This window comes from Vipera berus (genome assembly GCF_964194415.1).
Source record: "Vipera berus genome assembly, chromosome: 1".
Classification (NCBI taxonomy): Eukaryota; Metazoa; Chordata; class Lepidosauria; order Squamata; family Viperidae; genus Vipera; species Vipera berus.
The window spans coordinates 23,180,491-23,203,700 of NC_138202.1; the positions used below are offsets into that span (position 1 = coordinate 23,180,491).

A 23,210-nucleotide genomic window follows, 5' to 3' on the forward strand; every position below is an offset into this window, starting at 1 on the left:
GAAATAAGTCTCTGTCCTTAAGGGTCTTTTATGTTTTCATGGGAAAAGTTGACACTATGGGGTAAATAATAGAGATTGCTGGCCCCTACAGTCATAATTAAAAGTGTTGTGAATCAGCTTTTGGAGGAACATTCCTTTCCTATTATAAATAATGTGGGAATTTGAGGATGCTAACCCACAATAAGAAATACAGCATAACTAATGATACTGAGATTTCTGATGCTCAACATCAGAGGCCACATCATTTCTCTGATTCTTGTTTTGATAGAAAGTGGCCTTTAAAATATGTTGGAGAGCATATTTAATATATTAAATGAGTCCTGTGAAGAAAAATACATATTATAATTTTATTTTATCTCTAGCTTTTCTAGTAAAAATAATATTGACTAAAATTTAAAGAAACAAAATGTTTAATTAAAGAGCTTGTTTACATTTTATTCATTTTGTTGCGAAAACAGCGAAAAAAGAAAAAAGTTAGAACCCAGACATTTCTGGTTCCCGTCTGTAACCTCCAAAGCCACCCCTCCCTCTCCTTGCAGAAAGAACCTGCAGGTTCAGCCTGCCAAGGAAACTAGCTACATATCTAGTATAAGGCCAAGGGTTCTTTCTTGCTTTGACACAAGGGGATTTTGTGAATGAAATATATTTGGCGTGTATGGGTCCCCTCCACCAATTCCCGCTGCAGCAGAGGCAAGAATTCTTGCCTCACAAAGTATAAATTACAAAGGCTTGATAATTAGAGATACAATTTTTACAAGAAGCCCAAAGGGCATTTTCCTACTGAACTTTGATAAATTATTTTCAACCTTTTGTTGACACGTTTTGTGTGGGCGCGCGTGCACGCACTCACGCGTTCAGTAGATATTTCCTTTCCAAGGTTTGTCACTTTTCAACCAGAACGTTGAGGTTTGCTTTAGCTTCTGCAAGTGTAGATACTGTGATTGTCTTCCGAGTTTCTTTCATGGTTAGGAACACAAGAAGACACAGAAAGGACTAGCTGTGACATTTGCTTTCCCCCCCCCTTTTTTTTTTAGATGTTTGGGAAACGGTAGTTGAGTTTTCTTGTTCCACAGTAGTACTTCTTGTTATCCAAAGCAGGTAAAATGTTGCTGCTGGTTAATTGGGGCAGATACTGTAGGTGAAAGATAAAGTATAAATTATAATTGGGAGGACATGCGTATGCCCATCATTTTAGCCTATTTCAATGCACGTTTCTCAGAAAAGTTCAACAGTAGAATCCTCCCTACTCCTCTAGTATATAGGAAAATGGTAAAAGCAGATGGCTTCTGAAAGTTTTTACCCATGCTAATTATTCTAAACACAGATTTTCATTTTGGTTTTTAATTTTTTTTAATGGTAAATTGTCTTAAACATTGGAATAAATAGAACAGGTGAGGTAACAGTCACAAACAAGGGGGGAGGGGTCTCACTTCCTGTAGTTTGCATTCCCTAGTGTGTCTTACCCCAGGCATGTGCCTTCGAGGAGGCCGGTTTGGTTTCCGTGTAATGGATCTTTCTCGTTCCCTCCCAAGTTCTGCCTCCCGAATGCTATCAAAATAAGGATGCTGAAGGAGCTGTTCACAGGTCAGCCTTTCAGTGGGATCCATATGGAGACAACCCTGAGACAATACAAGCAGGAGACCGAAATGCATACTGACTAACATGTACCGTATATACTTGAGTATAAGCCGACTCGAATATAAGCCGAGACCCCTAATTTTACCCCCCCAAAATGGAAAAAGTTATTGACTCGAGTATAAGCCGAGGCTGGGAAATGCAGCAGCTCACCTTATGCTCCTCTCCAGAGATCTTCCCTCAGCAGCGGCCGGCAAAGTACCTCGCACGCGAAACAAGCCTGGCAGAGGAGCCGGAGCGGCGAGCAAAGACGCCCGCCCGGATCCTGCAAGGCCCCGGCCGAGATGCGCCCCCAGCAATGGAGCCGCTCCGGCTCCTCTGCCGGGCTTGTTTTGCATGTGAGCTACTTTGCCTGACGCATCTCTAATGACTTCAACTTCGGGTGCTAGTTAGAATTTATATCCAGATTGCCTCTCAATTTACACACCCAGAGCCAGAAATGGCATTTTATCCCAGCAAAGTGACCAAGAAGAGAGTAATTTAATTTAATTTAATATAATAATTTGATTTCTATACCGCCCTTCTCCCGAAGGACTCAGGGCGGTGAACAGGGCAATACACAATAAAAATCAGATACAAAAATTAAAAAAACCATTAAAAACCAATTAAACATCATGCCCATAAAATCAATACATATTAAGTTAAAAACTAATTTTAAAAAACCCAACCCCACCCCGTCAGACCAGGCCAGCTTGTTCGAAAAAAAATGTTTTAAGATCGCGCCGGAAGGAGCGAAGGTCGGGGGCCGTCCGGAGCTCAACCGGTAAGCTGTTCCAAAGGTCTGGCGCGCCCACAGAGAACGCTCTCCCCCTGGGGGTCGCCAATCGGCATTCTTTGATCGGCGGCACCCTGAGGAGGCCCTCTCTGTGGGAGCGCACTGGACGGAGGGACGTTGACGCCGGTCGCAGGTGTTGCCGTAGGTAATCCGGACCCATGCCATGAACGGCTTTGTACGTCATAACTAACACCTTGAACCTCACCCGGAGAGCAACCGGTAGCCAATGCAGCTCGCGGAGCAGAGGTGTAACATGGGAGTATCGGGAAACTCCCAAGACAACTCGCGCGGCTGCATTCTGCACCAGCTGGAGTCTCCGGGTGGACCTCAAGGGCAGCCCCATGTAGAGAGCATTACAGTAGTCTAGACGAGAGGTCAGTAGAAATTCCTATTTTCGGAGCCGAGAAGAGAAGTGCGGCTACAGCAGTCGCTGAAAAATCCAGCAGCAGAGTTCCGCAGAGGAATAAAAAGCACGAAGAAAAGCAAAGGAAACGGTGAGGAGGAGGAAGAGAGACACCTTGGCTTCGTGCAACTCTCTCTGGAGTAACCGTCACAGCGGCTCCATCGTGTCTCCAAGGTGCAAAGCTCCTCCTCCCCAATGCCTTCCTCGGGAGCCCTCGGGGCTTTTGAGAAACTCTTTCCCGCTGCCTCGGCATCAGATTCCGCCGCCGCCACCGCCGCCTCAGCTGCGGACGGCCGGAGGCCCAGCCTAATCAGCTGCCAGTCCCCAGAGACCCGAGAGCTGGCACATACGGGTCTGCCACACGGAAAGCAGGGAACAGGGTAGTTAAATATGGCTCTTCCCTGCCGCGTTCTCAGGTTACCTTGGCACCCCACCATCGCCACGGCGGAGAGAGAGAGAGAGAGAGAATTGCGCGCGAGCGAGCCCGAGCTAGAGTTTCCCCCAAGGGGGCGGAGAAAGAAGAACTCTTGGAGCGTTTCTTTCGTAAATACGCGCGCAGGCACACACTCGCCCAGCCGCGCACTTCGCCCAGCTTCTCGCGGGGAGTTTGCAAGCCCTTCGTTTCTCTTCAGGGCCGTCAGAAGGGCGAGCAAGTCTCTGCCCTGCCCTGCCCTGCCCTGCCCTGCCCTGCCCTGCCCTGCCGTGGGGGTGGGGAGCCAAGCGCGCTTGACGTTCCTGGAAATGAGAAGGGCCTGCGGAGACTGACACCAACCCGAGTGCCCAAGCGGGTCTTCTCAGCGTCAGGCAAAGTAGCTCACATGCAAAACAAGCCCGGCAGAGGAGCCGGAGCGGCTCCATTGCTGGGGGCGCGTCTCGGCCGGGGCCTTGCAGGATCCGGGCGGGCGTCTTTGCTCCCCGCTCCGGCTCCTCTGCCGGGCTTGTTTCGCATGTGATTCCGGGCCAGGTGCTGCTGAGGGCGAGCAGAGGCGCCCGGGCCGGATCCTGCAAGGCCCCGGCCGAGACGCGACCCCAGCAGCGTCAGGCAAAGTAGCTCACATGCAAAACAAGCCCGGCAGAGGAGCCGGAGCAGCTCCGCTGCTGGGGGCGCGTCTCGGCCGGGCCTTGCAGGATCTGGGCCAGGCGCCTCTGCTCGCCGCTCCGGCTCCTCTGCCGGGCTTGTTTCGCATGTGATTCCGGGCCAGGTGCTGCTGAGGGCAAGCAGAGGCGCCCGGGCCGGATCCTGCAAGGCCCCGGCCGAGACGCGACCCCAGCAGCGTCAGGCAAAGTAGCTCGGCCGCGCGCAAGTCCTCGGTAAGTTCTTTTTTTTTGTTCACTGGAGTATAAGCCGAAGTGGATTTTTCAGCCCAAAAAGTGGGCTGAAAAATTCGGCTTATACTCAAGTATATACGGTAATTATGGATTCAAAAGAGCATTCAGGAAAACGAAGTGCATTTCTCTTTGCAGAGAGTAAAACGATTACATTTCAGGCACAAGCATCAACAGAACCCATGTTACAAAGAATGCTATCAATAAATAACAAGCAAGTTATTTATTTCCAAAGAGGAACACATTCCAACAAATATTATTTTCACATTTTCACCCATGTTAGGAAAAATATATATTTTCAGGGCAATATAAGATTTCCATTCTCAAAGTCACACATTAAGCTTGAAAATGGAAGAGACTCATTTCTTTGCGTCTTGCTCCTACCATCAGCCAACCTATCCAGCTTTTTTCTAGGTGCTTCAGAAATGTGTGCTTGGTTAGATTTGTCTTGCTTCCCCATGTCTAATTGTACTTGTTGCTGAAGTACAACTGCCAAAACCCCATTCAGCACAAACAAGAATGAGTTGCATTTCAACAAGTTTGTCGTCACGCTATGTTTCGTGTTTTGCTGAGACAAAAAGTGCATCACATCTAAATATTCCGTTTGAAACCTTGCTTTTGATCCTTGCAGTTTCCACCCCCCACTATCTTCCTTATTAACCATCTAACAAGAATTTTGGGGGATAATTTGCAGTAAGTTTGAAGATTGCTATGTAAGGAATAATTGCATTAAATCTGAAGGTCACTCATACGAGATGGTACTGTATTTATGAGCTCCAATAAATGACTACGAAGATCAAGATATTTTCCTCACCTTCATAAATGCCAGAGCAGCATAAGAAATAGTGGGGAATTTCATTTCTAGAGGCTCCTGGTTAAAAAAGGAAAAATAAATATTAGCAGAATCTTCTTCACAGTCATTGAGGATCCCCCCCCACCCCACTGTATTCCTATAACAACAAAGAAAAACAAAACAAAAATGCACTTTTCTTTTAAGAGAATGTTCCCAGGACAGATGAGAGAATTAAAGAGATAAATTGGCTCTTCTGCTTTACAGCTTTTTATCCTAAGTCCTGCAGTCTGCAGCTTTCCTTTCTGTTTCCAATTGCAATCCTTCCCCTCTCCTAGAAACCAATTTGGGTGTTGATCTCCAGACTGCAACTAGTTACATGCCTCTCTAGAGTCAATCCAAGAGAGAACCATTCTTTTTAGGCAACAATTGGTAACCAAGCAATGTCCTGAGCCCCTAAATAGCTAATCTGTAAAAGCAATATTTTCTGGTCCTTCAAAAACACTGCTTCTTGCACTGAAAAGAGGAGAAAACGCTTGCAAGCTAGCTCAGTTTTCTCAGGCTATTGTGTCTGGGCTGCCAGCTACAGCTTTTTTCTCTCTCTGCTGGCATCTGTTGGTCATCCACATTTTTGCCACCCTAATAAGTCTGCTCCAGTGGTGATACGGTGCTATGCTTGTGTAAGACCACTGAGGAGGGCAACTCTCACCATGCTTTCTGGATCGGGTATCCTCACCCCACTGAAGAACTGGTTTGTGCTGAAGACTTGCTGATGCCTGGGAATGAGATCACCTTTGAACAAGAATCAAACAGTGCGGTCAGTTTAAAACATTTGCATCACCAAGGCCTCATCCTGTGTGGGGTTTGCAACAGGAGCAGAAGACGGGAGAGAAGAATGGCTTGACTCAGAAACATGGGTGCCTAGGTAACCAGCCAAACACTCGTCTATAGGACTGGCAAAAAAAAGTCTTTTCTTCAATTTTGCTGATTCCCCCCCTCCCTCTGCCTCTTTCACTTTAAAATGGGCTGGATTTTGGCTTTGCTTTTCTTTCCTTTAAAGGCCTCAGGTTGGTAAAGATTATTTAAATGTAAACAACCCTTGACTGGGGGTGGCGGCAATAAGGATGCCTTCAATAGTCTCTCTTCCCCCTCTCCCAAGTACCATGCTGAAGAAAGTTGATGAACATATACAAAAACTGACTTCAATTAAAATAGTCCCATGACTCAATGCAACACGTCATGTTCCTCCAGGGTGTTTACACAGGAGACAGTCAAACTTCACATGGACACCCGAGAGGTGGGGGGGGAGTGAGGAGGAGGGAAGAAACAATAGCCAACTTAGAAGTATCTCTGTTTCTCAGTAACCTTCACTTACCTAATGTTCTCCTGATTAAGTAAAGTTGATCCACATCAGACTTTCCAGGCCAGAGAGGGATGCCAGAAAGCAGTTCAGCAAAGACACAGCCTATAGCCCAGACATCCACAGGAGGGCCATATTGAGTATCACCTACAAGGAGCTCAGGAGAACGATACCACCTGGTAGCCACATAATCTGTATAGTAGTCACAGGGCCCAGCTAAAAGGAGTTGAGGAAAGGATTGCAGAAACAGAAGCACCAATTAGTGGGCTAAAAACACTCTCTCGATCTTCCTTTCAAGGGTAAAGGAAATAAAAGGATATTTATAAATAATAAATGAATTACAAACAATATATGGTAAGGTTCATTCTCCGTTGCTCTAAAAGAAGCAAACCTGCTCTTGTTTACAAACTTTGGCATTCATTTTTAGAAAAAGTAAAAGTAACACCTCTTGTTTTGATCATCTTATTTTGTCTTTCAATGAATATTGTTATGATTCAGTTGGATTGCTTTGTGGTTCGTGTACTTCCAAAAAACATGCACTTAGCTGCAAAAATATAATTTATGTAAGTGACTTCTGTAGAACTAGGAACAAACATCTGTACTGTCTCTAACATAGAGATCAAAGCTGCATTTGATTTTGTATATCTGTATGTTCTGGTGTTTCTATAGATTTCATTAAGTCATGTTTCCAGTCCTCTTACATTTTTACTCTTTCTAAAATGAGTATCAAAGTAGGATAAAGGATAAATACAAAGGTAATTACTTTCAATTAATTAACTGCTTAACAAAATTTAAAAAGCAATTTTGCTGTTTTCATCCTTTCATCCATTAAGAAAAATATTAGTAAAAGGATCAAACAGGGGGAAAAAAATCATACATTCATGTATTTGTTGCAGGATCTCTGCCTTCTGCCCTAGTGAAAAAGGACTGAATTTCATATAATAAACTTACTTAAGATGCGAGCAAATCCAAAATCACAGAGCTTAATGACAAAATGCTTCGTTATGAGAATGTTCTCCGGTTTTACATCTCTGTGTATGCACTAGACATAGAAAGAGAGACATATTGACAAACTGAAGGAGAAAACACAATGCATCATTTTATTAATCTCAGGCACAGATACCTGGCAGTCTAGTCTTGAGATCTAACACTTGAGACAATATGGCCTTCTCACTTTTTTATGAAGTATGATTGCTAAGAGATAAACAACAGCAACCCTGTTTCATTTGTGGAGAAAATACAAGACATATAAGAAATATATCCTAGTCGCACTGGAATACTGCTCCAGTTTTAGTCACCACAATGTAAAAAAGATGTTGAGACTCTAGAACAGGCATGTCAAACTCGCGACGATGTGCAACATATTGCGACTTTTCCCCCATTGCTGGCAATGGGGTGGGCGCAGTTTCAGCATGATGCGTCCAGCCCATGGGCTGGCAGTTTGACATGCCTGCTCTAGAAAGAGTACAGAGAAGAGCAACAAAGATGATCAGGGGACTGGAGTCTAAAACATAAGGAACGGTTGCTGGAAATGGGTATGTCTAGATTTAATGAAGAGAAGGACTAGGGGTGACATGTTAGCAGTGTTCCAGTATCTCAGGGGTTGCCACAGAGAAGAAGGAGTCAAGCTATTCTCCAAAGCACCTGAAAGCAGGACAAGAAGCAATGGATGGAAACTAATCAAGAAGAGAAGCAACCTAAAACTAAGGAGAAATTTCCTGACAGAACAATCTGGAAGAACAATCCCTATTAAAGTTATCAACTTGTGGAAGATTTTTCTAGGGTAAGAGGCAGCAACATGCTAGTTATTACTTCCCCACCTGTTCAAAAATTAAAAATAACCAAAATGCTTGGACTCACCAAATCTTAAAATCTTTTGCATTAAAATAATTTTTTAAAAAATTACCAACCTGAAAAAGTTGCCGACCTCTCTATTAAGTGATGAGAAATTTACCATGGAAGCAGGACATTTTTAGTAAAATGTCAAAAATGGAGACAAATCAGCCATCCCCAATGAAAACATTTCTCTAAAAATGATTTAAATGTGGTAAACAGTTTTATATCTAGCTGATCCACTCTTGAGATAATTATAGCAATTATACATTAAGAGGTGAAGATTTAGACCTTTTTCTTCAACGTGGAGGTACATGGAAATACAACATGCAATGTGGAAATACAAATACTTCTTCAATTTGGTAAGCTCAAAGTCTGCAGCTCTGCAAAAACACTGGTACAGTGAGTGCAATGTGGGAATGGGATGACTTACATTGTGTTTGTGACAAAAATTCACTGCTTGGAGAGTTTGCCAAGTTATGCTTTTCACAAGATGTTCTGGGACCCTGGACGGAAAGAAATGGAAAAGCAGCAAAAATAGGGTGTATAGAATTCAATATCTTTCCTAGATGATTCCCACATACACATAACATATAAATCGGGGGAAAACTATTTAGAATATTCAGTGTGGGTTTTTAAAATAGATTTATGGATTAAAATAAGAACAAGCAGGAAGCAAGCTGGAGTGCAAATAAGAAATGAAGGAAAAAAATTCCCAGATGCAGCTACTTAAATACTTTTATTCTCCTTTAAGTATTTAAAAATATTTCACAAATATTTTACACTAAAATTCATAAACCAGTAAAATATTTATATACAAGAAAATAAGATTCAGGGCTAGATGAAAATGATTCAGCAAATATATCCCAATGCTCAAAGGCATGGACCAGACGTAACATTTTAGGTATTTCAAATATACTACCTTTCATTCCAAAAGTAACATGTAGCTTATTCCTCTATGCATTTGCTCAGTGTCTTTTCAAAACCATAACTATCAATTACATGAAATTTTTGTATGCAATCAATTTTAAAACCATACCGTTATATACCGTAAAGTACTTCCTTTTTAATATTCTGACTCTCCCTGCATTTATATTTATTATCTATTTATTTATATCCTGCCTTCAAGGAGGCAAATATATTCAACACACTTTCCTCCTCCTATTTTCCCCACAAAACAACCCTGTGAGGTGAGTTGGGTTGAGAGGCAGTGATTGGCCCAAGGTCACCCTGTTGGCTTTCATGGCTGAGGTGAGACTGGAACTCAGAGTCTCCTACTTCTAGTCTGGAGCCTTAACCATTTAGAATTAATGGTTGACCTTTAGTCCTTACTATCAAAGCAGGAAAAAAATTAAGTTCCCATTTCCTATGTCATGCCTGATTTATACTTTTGTTATGTTGTCTTACCTACTTTCTGAGCCAAGCACTCCAAATACTGTATAGGCTTTCCTCGAGAGAGGAATCGCCCTAATCCTCTAATTGTTTGATTGCCCTTTCTATTCTAGTATAGACTCTACAAGAATCTTATAGATCTGCAGCAAATGGTAAACGTTTGTGTGATTGATTTTTATAGCTGCCCATCTCTGCAAATGACTCTGGGACGCTCACAATTATCTAAAAGAACAGCATTAATATGCCATTCTAAAAGGTAAAGGTAAAGGTTCCCCCGCACATGTGTGCTAGTCGTTTCCGACTCTAGGGGCCGGTGCTCATCTCCGTTTCATAGCCGAAGAGCCAGCGCTTGTCCGAGGACATCTCCGTGGTCATGTGGCCGGCATGACTAGACGCCAAAGGCGCACGGAACGCTGTTACCTTCCCACCGTAGTGGTCCCTATTTTTCTACTTGCATTTTTACATGCTTTCGAACTGCTAGGTGGGCAGAAGCTGGGACGAGTAACAGGCGCTCACTCTGCTACGCGGCACTCGGGATTCGACCCGCCAAACTGCCGACCTTCCGATCAACAAGCTCAGCGTCCTAACCCACTGAGCCACCGCGTCCCTATTGAGCCACCGCGTGCCATTCTAGCATGAAGTAAAATTAAAACTAAACAGTTATTGATTGGTATTTAAGAAACTGACTATCTACAAGAGCTAATGCACAGATCTAATGCATTGTAACAAAAAGCCTAGTTGTGCCCGGAGGCTATGCTCAAATTGAGTAGCTATAGCTGTTATGAGCCTCTGGATCTCAGAATTTTTCACATTTTGCTTTGGATGCGGTGGCACTTCCCCATTTGAGACCAGTGCACAGCTTAAGGCTTCTCACTGGTTCACAACCATTGCTTGAAAATCAGGTGGCAGCTGTGGCTAGGAGGGCCTTTGCACAGGTTGTGAACCCATTGTGCCCATTCCTGAAACAGGAGACCTTTCAGATGGTCACTCACGTCCTAGTCATCTCATGACTGGACAATTGCAATGGGCTGCCCTTGAAGGCCATCTGGAAGGTACAGTTGGTCCCAAAGAAGCAGCAAGGGCAGTTATGGGTACACCTCAATACACCCATGGGTCATTACTGCTTTGTAAGTTTACTGGCTGCCAGTTGGCTTCTGGGTCCACACTTGTCAGTTGTAAAATCCTTCAAGGTATAGTCCTGGTTATCTGTCTTCCATGGTTTTCACCCAATCAGTACAATTGGGCAAAGTGAGGGTGCTCTGGGTCCCCACCATTAAACAGTGCCATTTAGTGGCATCCTGGAAGCTCTTAGGAACAACAGCCAACCAGAGAGTCACATGGCTCCACTTTGCAAGGGATCTGCAATTTTTTACAATCCAGCTTTTCTCTCAGGCTTGGAGTTAGGCTGTTTGTGAGTCCTGGCAGGTTTTATGCAGTATTTTAGGTTCCAAGTGATTTTTATCTGAAGATGTTTTTTAATCTCACTTTTTAAAATGTTTTTCTCTTCTAATTATGTAAACTAACCAAAGTAATTTTGTAATACGGTGGCCTTCTAAATCAAATTAATATCTTTGTTGCCATTTCAAAGCCACTGCGACAGAGCCAGAAATATAGTAAAGCAGCTTTCCAACATAGTTGATAATATCAAGTTTATTTATTCATTTTTGTCATATTTATGTAGTGTATATTGGAGGTGGTGACCCTCTGAGAGCTGAATGCAATGAAATCTCATTTTAATGTATGCCGATTAGTATACATTCAACATGACAATAAAGTTATTATTCTATTCTATTCTAATTGATCTCGAGCTGCTTTCAAACTGGCACAGAGACTCATGTAGAAGTGCCCTAATGCTGTCCCTTTTATGATTCTTGAAAAGAACTGAGCAGCCTCTTTAAGAGCTGTTACAAAGGCAGAAAGCTGCCAGCAACATTTTCCAAATCAATCAATTTCCACGGTAGGAAAATTGACAATCTTTCCAATGTCTGATCATACATTTAAACCAACACTTTAGTATCTGTGTCTATTGTGCTAGGTTTAAAACAAATATCAAAAATCAGGCTTTTAAAATAAATGGTCAAGGGTTGGCTTTCTCAAAAATTGCATGATTTGCAATAGCCTTTGAGGCAGAAGAAATCTTTTCAGCAATTATCAATTTAAAGATCTAAAGAAGAGTTATTTCCTTTCTCTAGAATACATGCTCCCATCTCAGCCACATTATCTCCTTTGCAAGAGCCCACAGCAAGCTCTCAAACCATTCTTTTACAAGCATGCCTTAATCCATGACAACCACACAGAGGCCTTTTTCCCCCCTTCAAGATTGATGGTTGCAGATCTGTTACATCTAGAAAGAAAAGTCTGCAGAAGGTGTGGACATTATAACTGCTCTCTTTCTATGAATTTCATGAGTTGCCAACTTACCCACGTGGATTCTTGTCAAGCTCATGAAGGACCGTATGGTCACAATATTCAAAGACCAAGTGAAGCTTTCGTTTCCTCCGGAAGACCTCCAGAAGATTGACCAAATTGGGATGCTTCAGTTGCTAAAAAAGCATCACATAACATTTGTGAAGCAGGTTCAGCTGACAAAAATAAAACTGTTGTATCAGCATTCTAAAACATGGTCTAATTCTAAAACATAGTCACCCTATTAAGCAAAAAGGTCAAGAGTCATTGCTCAGAATTTCATGTTTCTATTTCAGCTTCCAGATGGCTCTTTGCCTTATGGCTCACCGTGCCTCAAAGTATCTCAAAAAAAAACAACAACCTTATGTTCTCTTCAGTTAAACATTGTCCTTAATTTTATTTATTTATTTGTTTAAGACTAATCTCTTCCCATAACCTTTTAGCATAACCATTTGGTTCTGCTTTTCAATCAGAACAATAATAAAATAATTGCCATTAATATTAAACTGCAATTTTCTTGCCTTTTGTCTCTCCCATATTATTCTCATTCTCCCTTTCCATCGTCCCTAAACTTCACAAAGCATGAACCTTCCTCTTAAAGTATCATAAAAACTGATGATCATAAATATAATCCTAAATTTTGATTGGATGCTTACATGCAATATAATCTGAATGCTAAAATGAATCCCTATGTTGTCTTTGTTTGAGCCTGGAAGAGCTAAGATAGCCCCTACTCATGTCTTGTTTTTAAGTGAATCTTGAAGGAACTGGCTCTTCCCCAAACCCTGGATTAGGGAACATGGTGGGATCCTTTGGGATCAAGGTTGAGGTCTACAAATGTCCTGTTCTTCTCTTCTTAGACATTTATCATTCTTTTTGCTGGTTATGATTATTTTCAGTTGCTTTTGTCCATAGGGTTGCAATGGGTCGGACACAACTTCGCAACTAACAACAACAACCACATTATGAAGTTGTGAAGCTTTAGAGATTTGGCAAATATGTTTGATGGATGCAGTATGTGGTTATGGGCTGCCCACATTTGCTTCAGTGGTCGTACTAACTCAACACAGAGTGATTTAACAACAACACAGCAAAACAGTAACAAATAGTGGTTTCAGATTTTTAAAATATCAAGATATCACCATGGGGGTCTCCTGGTCTCAGTGTTCATAAGAGTTTATAAAAAGTTGTTCTGGATTGGATGAAAGGCCTATACAGGCAGCACCATGTTTCCCACGGAAGGAAACTCACAAGCAGGACAGGTCTCCCAGCAACTAAGATCCAGATGCATCCTGCCTCTGATGCCAAAGTTGATATATAATCATCAGCAGCCTTTTTTCCATCGATAACCTTATATTCACATATTTCAAACCCAACACTTGCACCCTAAAGGCAGACAAGGTAAATGGCACTCTCATTTAATCTCTTAAATCTGAATGATCTGAATGACTAATGTGTTGTTGAAGCCTTTGTTCTTTCTGTGTTTACACAACACAGAAAAATGATGGATTAAGAATCCTGTCTCCCCACACCCGCTGGATTAGATCTCAACCCACACTATTCTCCAATTAGCAAACAAACAATCTGTTACTATTGACTGAGAAAGTGTTTTTCAGAACTGGCGGCAGAGCAGGCCTGCACTTGTTCAATCAACACAATTCAGCACACAGATCTATTGGCAAAGAATGGTGCAAATTGCTGAGATACTCTGCTTCCCCGTCTCTTTCTTGGTTCCTTCAAGAGCTATTTATCACCTGTTTTCCTGACATAAACTGCTGCCCCCACTATTGAATTTCTTCCTGGGCTTTAGAAATCCCTATTAATCTTTCCACAATAGTTTATCAGACTTCTGGATCTCTTCAGATAGCTAGGGTAGATTTGAATACTACTATGGAGTTAAAACACACACACACACACACACACACGGAGAAGTAAGCAACTTGATATCCTCATTGGCTTTGAATTACAATATCCACTTGTGCCAACAACATACTCAAAGTTTAGGAATTGAGGAATTGTAAGGTAAAATGTCTACAGGACGTTTGGTTATCTTCCCTGGGCCTAAAGGCTTAAGGCAATATGATCTGATTGGAGAGTTAGAACTGGTTGTTCTCCCTCAGAATTGACCAGAAGACATTTTCTTCACACAAGGCTCATTTTATTTCAACTCTGCATTACTAATAAAATGGATGGATTGATATTTTTAAAAAGATGAAATATACCTATTGGGGGGGGTGGGAGGAGACAATCAACAGGTCAAGTATTGACATTCAGACCACCCAACCCCATTTTTACATGAGCAGACAAAGTTCCTTCACATACAGTGAGCAGGATGAGTTTGTCCCTCGCTTTTCCCAGTATGAAAAACAAGAAGTGAGTCAGGAAAGAGGAAAACTAAGGAAAACCAAGAGGAAAAGTGCCAGTAAAGGACATTTGGGGGCAAGCTTCAAGGCATTTCTAAACTACCTGTTTAAAGCAGGCTTCCAAACATCTGACTTTCTGCTCATCTCAAAACAGATTACCATTATTTACTTATGTATTTATTAAATTTACATTTTGCCTTTCCTGTTCAATATCACTGAGTATATAATACATCTTCCTACAATTTTATCTTCACAGCAACTATGTCCTTATGCAAAATCATTCAGTGCACTTTCCTGGCTTAGGGTGGATAAACTGGGTTTCCAAATTTATTTTTTATTTAAATATATATGGCTGCCAACTCAACACACAATACTGGATGGCTAATAAACAGTAGAATAACCAATAATAATAATTTTTAAAAATGAAAGGAATTGAAATACCCCAATACCCCTGAATTCAACACATATATTAACAGAACACCAGAATGAACTCATTCTACATCCTGGCCTAAAATCCAGGGTTGCAGCCATGTTTTCAGCACTTAATGAAATGCTGATAAGGTCAAGTCTATTTGAATCTCCTCAATGTTAATCCAACAGTACTTTCTCCAACTGACCTAACACCCAGCTGTTACCTCCTGTTATTTTTCCATATTGCTGGGTGCATTATGCAGGGGATAACCTTTTGACTGATATACACTGTTTTCTATTGCTTTTGTTCCACCCGTAAGACAAATTGCCAGATGTGGAACAAAAGCCAGGAGGACATCATGGTTCTTTTAAAGGACTTATCTTGGAAAACAGCTAGTTTTCCACTCCAACTTTAAACTTGTAAACAATTTAATGTGGTTTATGAACTGTGCTTTATTAAACCAGTTTAATATTGACTGCAAAATTACTGAACCATGTCTCATCTGAATTTATTCAACTATTTTTAAAGATTACTTTGGCTTTTAAGAAAAAAAAATAGAAGATACTGCCCTTTATTTTCAGGAAGGCTTCCATGCACCACATATAGCCATATATAAATGAAAATAATAGCAGACTACCACCAAGTGCTGTTTTGGGAAGTACTATATATCTATCAAGAAAAGAAAGGCAAAAATACATTGAGACGGACTTGGTAATCAGACGCTATCTGGCTCAGTGGCTGTACTTGTGAAAAGGATCTGGGTGTCCTGATAGACCACAGATTAAGCATGAGTCAGCTGTGTACTGCAGCTGTTAAAAGAGCCAATGCAATCTTGGGCTGCATCAACACAGATACATAAGGCTGAGATCTAGGGAAGTAATTATTGCACTCATTGTTCCATAAGTGGGATATAGAACCTGGAATACTGTATTCCGTTTTGATCACTGCACTTGAAAGGGATATAGTGGATCTAGAAGAGGACAACCAAGATAATCAAAGGGCTGGAGCAGCTTTTCTACAAGGAAAGATTGCAACATTTGGGGTGCTTTAATCTAGAAAAAGAGGCAAATGAGGGGAAGCCATTGAGGTGTACAAAATTATGCATGGTTAGTAGAACTGGGAATGTTTAGCCTAAGGAAGAGAAGGCTGGGTGGGGGATGGGCATAGTAATATATTGCAGGGGAAGAGGGTATGCATTTACTCTCTATAGTGCCTGTGGGTAGACAAGGACTATGGAAGAGAAGCTTATTATCCAAACTCAAAATTAAGAGGAATTTCCTGACTACGAGAGTTACGAAGCAGTCGAAGAACCAGCCTCCTGAACTTGTAGGTGCTCCAACACTTGAGGTTTCAAGCAATGTTCAACCAGCTATTTGTCTGGGATGGTCTGAAGATTTTTGCTTTGGGTATGGAGTTGAACGAGAGGACCTCCATGTTCCCTTCCAATCCAATTATTCAATAATCCTGAAAGGTCAAAGGTGATGGTAGTGCAATATTACAGTTACTTTCTCCTAAATCAGTATTTTGTGGTTGGTCTTTCTTATAACAACAAAGACTGAAATTCATTCTCAAAATTCTAAATATATGCCTGAAAGATTGAGTGATTAGTTCTAGAGCAACCTTTCTCAAGCCAGAGCCCTGTAGTTGTGGCAGACTACAACTCCCACCATCCTCAAGCAATGTAATAATTATATTCTAATATAATATACATATATCAAATGACTCAAGTGACTGGCAAAGCTGATGTAAAATAATTTACATTGTGTAAAGTAATGTATGGATAATTCTTTTCAGGTAGGAAGGATGATTCATACCCATTAATTCCTAGAAACTCTAACTTATTTTGTGCAAATGCTAACTAGAAAAAAGATGCTTCATAAGTTCCTATAAGAATATCAGTTTTCATTTAAAATGTTCTTCCCCTTTCTTGTTCCAGAAACAAGAGTTTAAATAACCAGGAAAATGGCTGGTGAGATAGCACAATGCAGAGAAGCCAGAGGTAACAAGCAAAGATAACAACAAGCAATCTATAAGCTATATCTGTCTTCCAAGCCCTTTTTTGCACTCCTGAACTGCCCCACCAAAAGTCAGAGATACATTTGTGGAGAACAGAAGAGAGGGGGGCCTTCGCCCAGGTCCGCCTGGTGCGCCAGTTGCGGCCCTATCTAGACCGGGATGCCTTACGTACGGTCACTCACGCGCTCGTGACCTCTTGTCTGGACTACTGCAACGGTCTCTACATGGGGCTACCCTTTAAGACCACTCGGAGGCTCCAACTGGTACAGAATGCAGCCGCGAGAGTTGTGTTGGGAGTTTCCCGACACTCCCATGTTACACCTCTGCTCCGCGAGCTGCATTGGCTTCCAGTTGTCTTCCGGGTGAGATTCAAGGTGTTAGTAATGACCTACAAAGCCCTACATGGCATGGGTCCGGAATACCTTGGGGAGCACCTGCGGCCGGCGTCAACTTCCCTCCGCGCAGTACGCTCCCACAGAGAGGGTCTCCTCAGGGTGCCACCGGTCAAAGAATGCCGACTGGTGGCCCCCAGGGGGAGGGCGTTCTCTGTGGGCGCGCCGGATTTATGGAACCATCTTCCGGTCGAGCTCTGGATGGCGCCTGATCTCCGCTCCTTCCGGCGCGATCTCAAAACCTACCTTTTTGAACAAGCTGGCCTGGCCTGATGGGATGGGGTTGGGTTTTATAAATCGGTTTTAACTTTTTAATGTGTACTAATTTATTTACGGGCATTGCTGTTTAATTACTTTTTAATTTTTGTATCTTGTTTTTTATTATGTATTGCCCTGTTCACCGCCCCGAGTCCTTCGGGAGAAGGGCGGTATACAAATTAAATTAATAATAATAATAATATAACATATAACCAGCAGAATAAATCCAATAAAAGTAAGATCTCAATCAATTGTCCACAATTATTTACATCAATTACAAAATGAAGTATTTTTTCCTCTTACAGAATTGGGGTTATCTTGATATGCTATTTTGCTTCACTTGGAGTGGAATATATATAGGCCCAGTATCAGGAGGACATTATGTAAGAAGCTTTTCTAAAAAATTCTCTGGCTCTCATAACATCAGAAAATCTTTCAAGAGACACAAGTGGACAAGTGTTTAACAAACATATCTAAAGCCAAAAACTCTCTTCCTAAGATAACTCTTAGGCTGTGAACCTCTCAAGAGACAGATACGATAAAAAATTATTGTAAACTGAACTGAGCCTATGGGAGAATATATGAGGTAAAGAATTTATATGAATTGATTTTTTAGAAGGCCCCAATCTTAAATACCACAAGAAGCTTAAAAGAAAGGAGTAAAACAGTTTTCCACTATCCTAATCACAATTAATGTTTACATTAGAGATTTATTAATCTTCTTATAGGATTAAAAGTCCTCAAAACAGTACAGAACAAAACAATGAAAATCGCTATTCTTAAAATATGTTCATTCTAAATCTATAATCCACGTTTGATATTTAAATTGAGGAAATAAATAATCTTATTCATATCCACTCTTTCCACTGCTTCTCTTAGCTTTTTATCTGGGCTATTTATCATCAATTGCATGGTGCATGCACTTTATCTGTAGTTAATGATCCATGAAATATATTTTAAAGATAAGTTTCCAAAAGCTGGATGACTCGTAGGCAGATATCCAACAATATATTTGTGATATAAAAGGCATGGTGATATTCGGATAAAATGGGCCATTGGATTAGTTACAAGGGGGAAAAACAATACTGTAAACGTATAGAAAAGAATATACATAGACAGTTTAATCGAATAAAGTTTCTGATAAGCAGATTCCAATTCATTACCTTTAACATCCGAATCTCTCGAAGTGCAATTTTTTTAATAACAGGATCGTCCTCAGATTCCAGGAACTTTTTGATAGCAACAATTTGCCCCGTGTCTTTATTCCGGCATTTGAAAACAACCCCATAGGAGCCTTCCCCAATCTTACTGATTTTTTCATATTTCTCCATTGCTAACAGAAAAGAATCTCTGAAGATGTTATCCACTGTCAGCAAGACTTGGTGAGTAAGATGGTCTCTTGAGGATCTGAATGATTCAAAAGTTGCAAAAGACCACAATCATCTTAAACCTGTAAGACAAATGTAAAAATATGGTTGCAGCCACACTTAGCATCTATAGAATCCATGAGACATAACCACATCATACTGATTTTTTAATGGACCAGCAATCCAAGCCTATATTTACTATGTTTAAAAGAATGTTTAAAAGAATGTCTCTAGTATCCCTCACTCCTGATAATCCAGCAGGTGGTGAGGAGAGATTGGAGTTTTGTTTTTTTAAAAAGACCTCTTTTTAAGTGGCTTCATCATTGTTGCTTGAAATACATTACTATTTACCCTACAGCACTGGGCAAGCTCCCAAATCCTCTTGCTAGAAAAAGTTAAATGGAATTTAATGAAGGAGGAAGTTTTTCTCCACCAGTTCCACTGAAATGAACTGGAATGATTGAAATTACAGTGTGGTTTGTTGTGGAAAAGTTTCTATTTAACATAGCAGTGCCCACATTTCATTGGACTTCTAAAACCAGCAAACATATTATGAATTAATGTGATGTATAAACTAACCCTTCACCTTTATTTTTCTCTCTCGGCTAATTAGTCATTACCTTGATAGGCCCTGTTCAATCTTGGATGACCTTGAAAAAATGAAGCAGAGTCAGGTCTCGATAGGAGGCCTGCAGAAAAGCCTAACAAAGGAAGCTGTACTGGGAAACTCTAAGAAACCACCCAGGAGGAGTCAGTGCCAAACTATTTCTGTAAATGGACATATTAATGTAGACCCCCCCATGAGTCAAGCATGCTTTGAAGAAGCCTTTAAAAGGTAAAGGTTCCCCCGCACATGCGTGCTAGTCATTTCCGACTCTAGGGGCCGGTGCTCATCTCCGTTTCAAAGCCGAAGAGCCAGCACTTGTCTGAGGACATCTCCGTGGTCATGTGGCCGGCATGACTAGATGCCAAAGGCACATGGAACGCTGTTACCTTCCCACCATAGTGGTCCCTATTTTTCTACTTGCATTTTTACATGCTTTCGAACTGCTAGGTTGGCAGAAGCTGGGACGAGTAACAGGTGCTCACTTTGTTACGCGGCACTCAGGATTTGACCCGCCAAACTGCCGACCTTCTGATCGACAAGCTCAGTGTCCTAACCCACTGAGCCACCGCATCCCTTGAGAAGCAGCCTTTACTTTTCTGTTAATTAGATTTATCTCTACAGTGGTTGCAGTCTCACACAGCATGTCATAAATTTGGGACCGGGATACCTTTTTCCATATGTAGGTGCCCATCAGCTACAAAAGATCTACAAAAGATGTCTTCTTGAAGTTGCTCAATTCATAATAAAATGACCTGAACTAAGGCATTTCCAGTACAAAAACCTCCATTGCAGAATCTGTTCCTATTTAGTTAACAATTGAAACTGAACTTTTTTTTAAAAGATGCACATTTTCAGACTTTCAGTTAAATTGGAACCCGAGTACTTTTTGTTCCATATTTAACAGTGATTAAAAGTTATTTACAATTATTTTTAAGAGGATGATGATGACTTTAAACTTGTTTGCAATGACTTATAACCCATTTCGAGATTTTTTTTAATAATGAAAATGATGGAATAGAAATATAAGGATAAATGTCAGGATAAAGCTTCCTAGCTCCACCACAAAACATATCAAATAGTCCTAAACTTGGTACTACTTTACATTCAGTGACTGTTTGAAGTTACAATGGTGCTGAAAAAAGTGGTTTTCAACCAGTCCTTGCATTTACAACTGGTACAGCATCCCCATGGTTAGTGTTCAAAATCTGGGTGCTTGACAGCTAGCATGTATTTATGTTGGTTGCAGGGTCCTGGGGTCACATGTTCACTATTTGTGACTTTCCTAGTTGGCTTCCAACAAGCAAAATCAACAGGGAAGCCAGATTCACTTAACAACCGTGTATTCTCTGAACAACTGTGGTGATTCTCTTAATGACCACAGCAACAAGGTTATAAAATTGAGCCTGACGCCCTTAGCAGCTGCCTTGCTTAGCCACAGAAATTTCAGTTATGGTCATAAGTCAAGGACTTGGGAAAGTCATGACTATCTTTCTTAACACCAGGGCTTTTTTTCCTCATAGAACGCTCAGAACGGAGTTCCGGCACCTTTTTTTGGATGGAACCTTGTAGGGTAGGCAAGGCGGGTTGTATGACATGTGTGAGTTCCAGCACCTTTTTCTTTTACAAAAAAAGCACTGCTTAACACCATATATTTATTTCTGTTTGTAATTCCTTCAACGCTTGGCTCTATTTGTTCTTTCACACTGTGCTCAAGTTCTGGAACTCCAACTTCTGCTCAGCCACTTTCTTTTCCCTTCATCACATTTCATCTGAGAAGCCAGCATTTTACAGAGTTTTGTTCTAATCTACTGCTTAACCTTTCGGATTCTTGTCAGAACAACTACATAAGGCTATCTGACATTATTTATGCATACTCTCCCCATCCTTCTTTCTCCTTCCCCACGTTCTCTTTACCTCCATTCCTCTTTTGAAATCTGATCATCTCTACATTTAGTTGAAATTAGACTTTAAGCTAAAAGAACCTTAAAGTTCTTTTCAAGTTATGTTATTCTATAATGCTTCTGGGTCTCCAACGTGATGCCTGAGGGCTCTCAGGTGCCCCTGGACGCCTGCCAGGCTCCCTGCCCTACCAAACAATTTTTATTATAATGTCTTTTAACTCAAGCAGAGATGTGAGCATGCTGCAAGGCAAAGCACAAGTCTAGAGTTATCTTCCTTTACCAATACATTTCTGGGTCTCACATAGGCATTCTTAGAAAATGAAAATGGTTAGGAGCTGCAGGCTAGTATTTTGAGTAAGGCACGCCTATTTTCCCCCACCCCGCAATCCCAGGACAAAGATATACTGAAGTGGGATCACTCTGAAGGATAGGAAGGGGTGATAGGATCAGCTTCCTCAGAGGCAAATTGACGTTTTGTGATCATGGTGACACTACTACAGCATTGTAAGCATGCAACTCTCCTAACAACAAGTTGTATGAATGCCCTATTCTGAAAGGCCCCTTGTCTAAAAAAAAAAAAGGAGAGGACTTTTGCTGTAAAATCTGCAGTGATAACATTATCCTGTGAATTAGAAACACTTGAGGGGAAAAAAGAGGGCGAGGATTGTAAGGCACCAAAGTGATGGATACTAGCGCCTCTAGTGCAATCTGAAACCGATGGCTGGAAGGCTCCAGTGGCCTCTGCGTCTTCAGACCACTTTCCCCATGCAAAAAGGCCCATCTGTAAATTAAATTTTAATTCAGTACCTTTAGGCAAGTTGCCAGGGAGCTGCAGCCAGCTAGGCAAGCCCATCAATAGCAAAATACATACCTGCCTTTCTGTGGAAGGAAGGAGGGAAGGAAGGAAGGAAGGAAGGAAGGAAGGAAGGAAGGAAGGAAGGAAGGAAGGAAGGAAGGAAGGAAGGAAGGAAGGGAAAGGAAAGGAAAGGAAAGGAAAGGAAAGGAAAGGAAAGGAAAGGAAAGGAAAGGAAAGGAAAGGAAAGGAGGAAAGGAAAGGAAAGGAAAGGAAAGGAAAGGAAAGGAAAGGAAAGGAGGAAAGGAAAGGAAAGGAAAGGAAAGGAAAGGAAAGGAAAGGAAAGGAAAGGAAAGGAAAGGAAAGGGACAAGGCCCAGCTTTGGCTTCCCCCTTCCTTGTCTCTCCTGTCTGCAAAAGAAACTCCCTGAGAATAATGGTGCCAGAGAGTGTGTGAGAAGGGCACAGTGGGGATGGTCCCAGAGAGGGTCCTAAAGAGCACTTGTGGATGCACCCTCTACCCTCACCAATCCAACAGCCCCTGGTAGTGTTTCCCTCAGGCTTGCAAGCAGCCCGTTTGGGATAAGGAGAGATGTGAGCTCCAGCACACCCAGGAAGCACTGACAGGCATGGGGGAGGGAGGGGGGCAGGGGAAGAGGCGAATGTTACTGTCTCAGAGGCAATTCAAACCTTTTTTTCCTTTTCACAGCAGGAAGAAGCCCACTCGAGGGACTAAATATGTCCTCTCTCCCTCTTGCAATGGGCTAACCCCTAAGGTGCCCTCTGCACATCCTCAGAAGTACTTGTCCCTTCCATTAGCCCCGCAAGCCTAGTATAGGGACTTCTCGAATTCTCCACAGGAAAGCGCGCGTTCTTCTCAACTCCCAGCCGAGAAGGAACTGCTCAGCCGCGCAGCCCTGCTCGACCGACGCGCACTTGGCCCGTGTTTCAGAGACCCTTGCCCGGCGCCGAGAGCGATAGGACTCCCAACCAGCGGTTCTCACCCTCGGTGCGAGGCTTCGCTTTTCATTCCGCTCGGCGGCGGCTCCTGGGCAGCTGCCGCCCCGCTTCTCGCCTCCCGCGCGGGCGTGCAAATGGGGCCGCAGACCCGACTCCTTCGCGCGCCACTCCGGGCCGTCAGCCGCAGACGCCGAACTGCCTGCCAGTCAGGGCGGCCCCCGG

At 42.1% G+C, this 23,210-nt stretch overlaps 1 protein-coding gene across 1 annotated transcript; it reads right to left on the bottom strand.

The window, feature by feature from the left end:
• Window positions 1-77: 77 nt before the first annotated feature.
• CDKL1 (cyclin dependent kinase like 1) lies at window positions 78-23,210 on the bottom strand. Its single transcript, XM_081332223.1, has 10 exons — window positions 23,033-23,210; window positions 18,525-18,811; window positions 11,936-12,057; window positions 8,556-8,628; window positions 7,241-7,331; window positions 6,305-6,505; window positions 5,639-5,721; window positions 4,954-5,010; window positions 1,464-1,619; window positions 78-1,132 (listed from the first exon to the last, which is right to left on the bottom strand). The coding sequence occupies exons 2-10, from the start codon at window positions 18,690-18,692 to the stop codon at window positions 1,031-1,033; spliced, it is 1,053 nt and encodes a 350-aa protein (XP_081188349.1). The 5' UTR covers window positions 18,693-18,811; window positions 23,033-23,210; the 3' UTR covers window positions 78-1,030.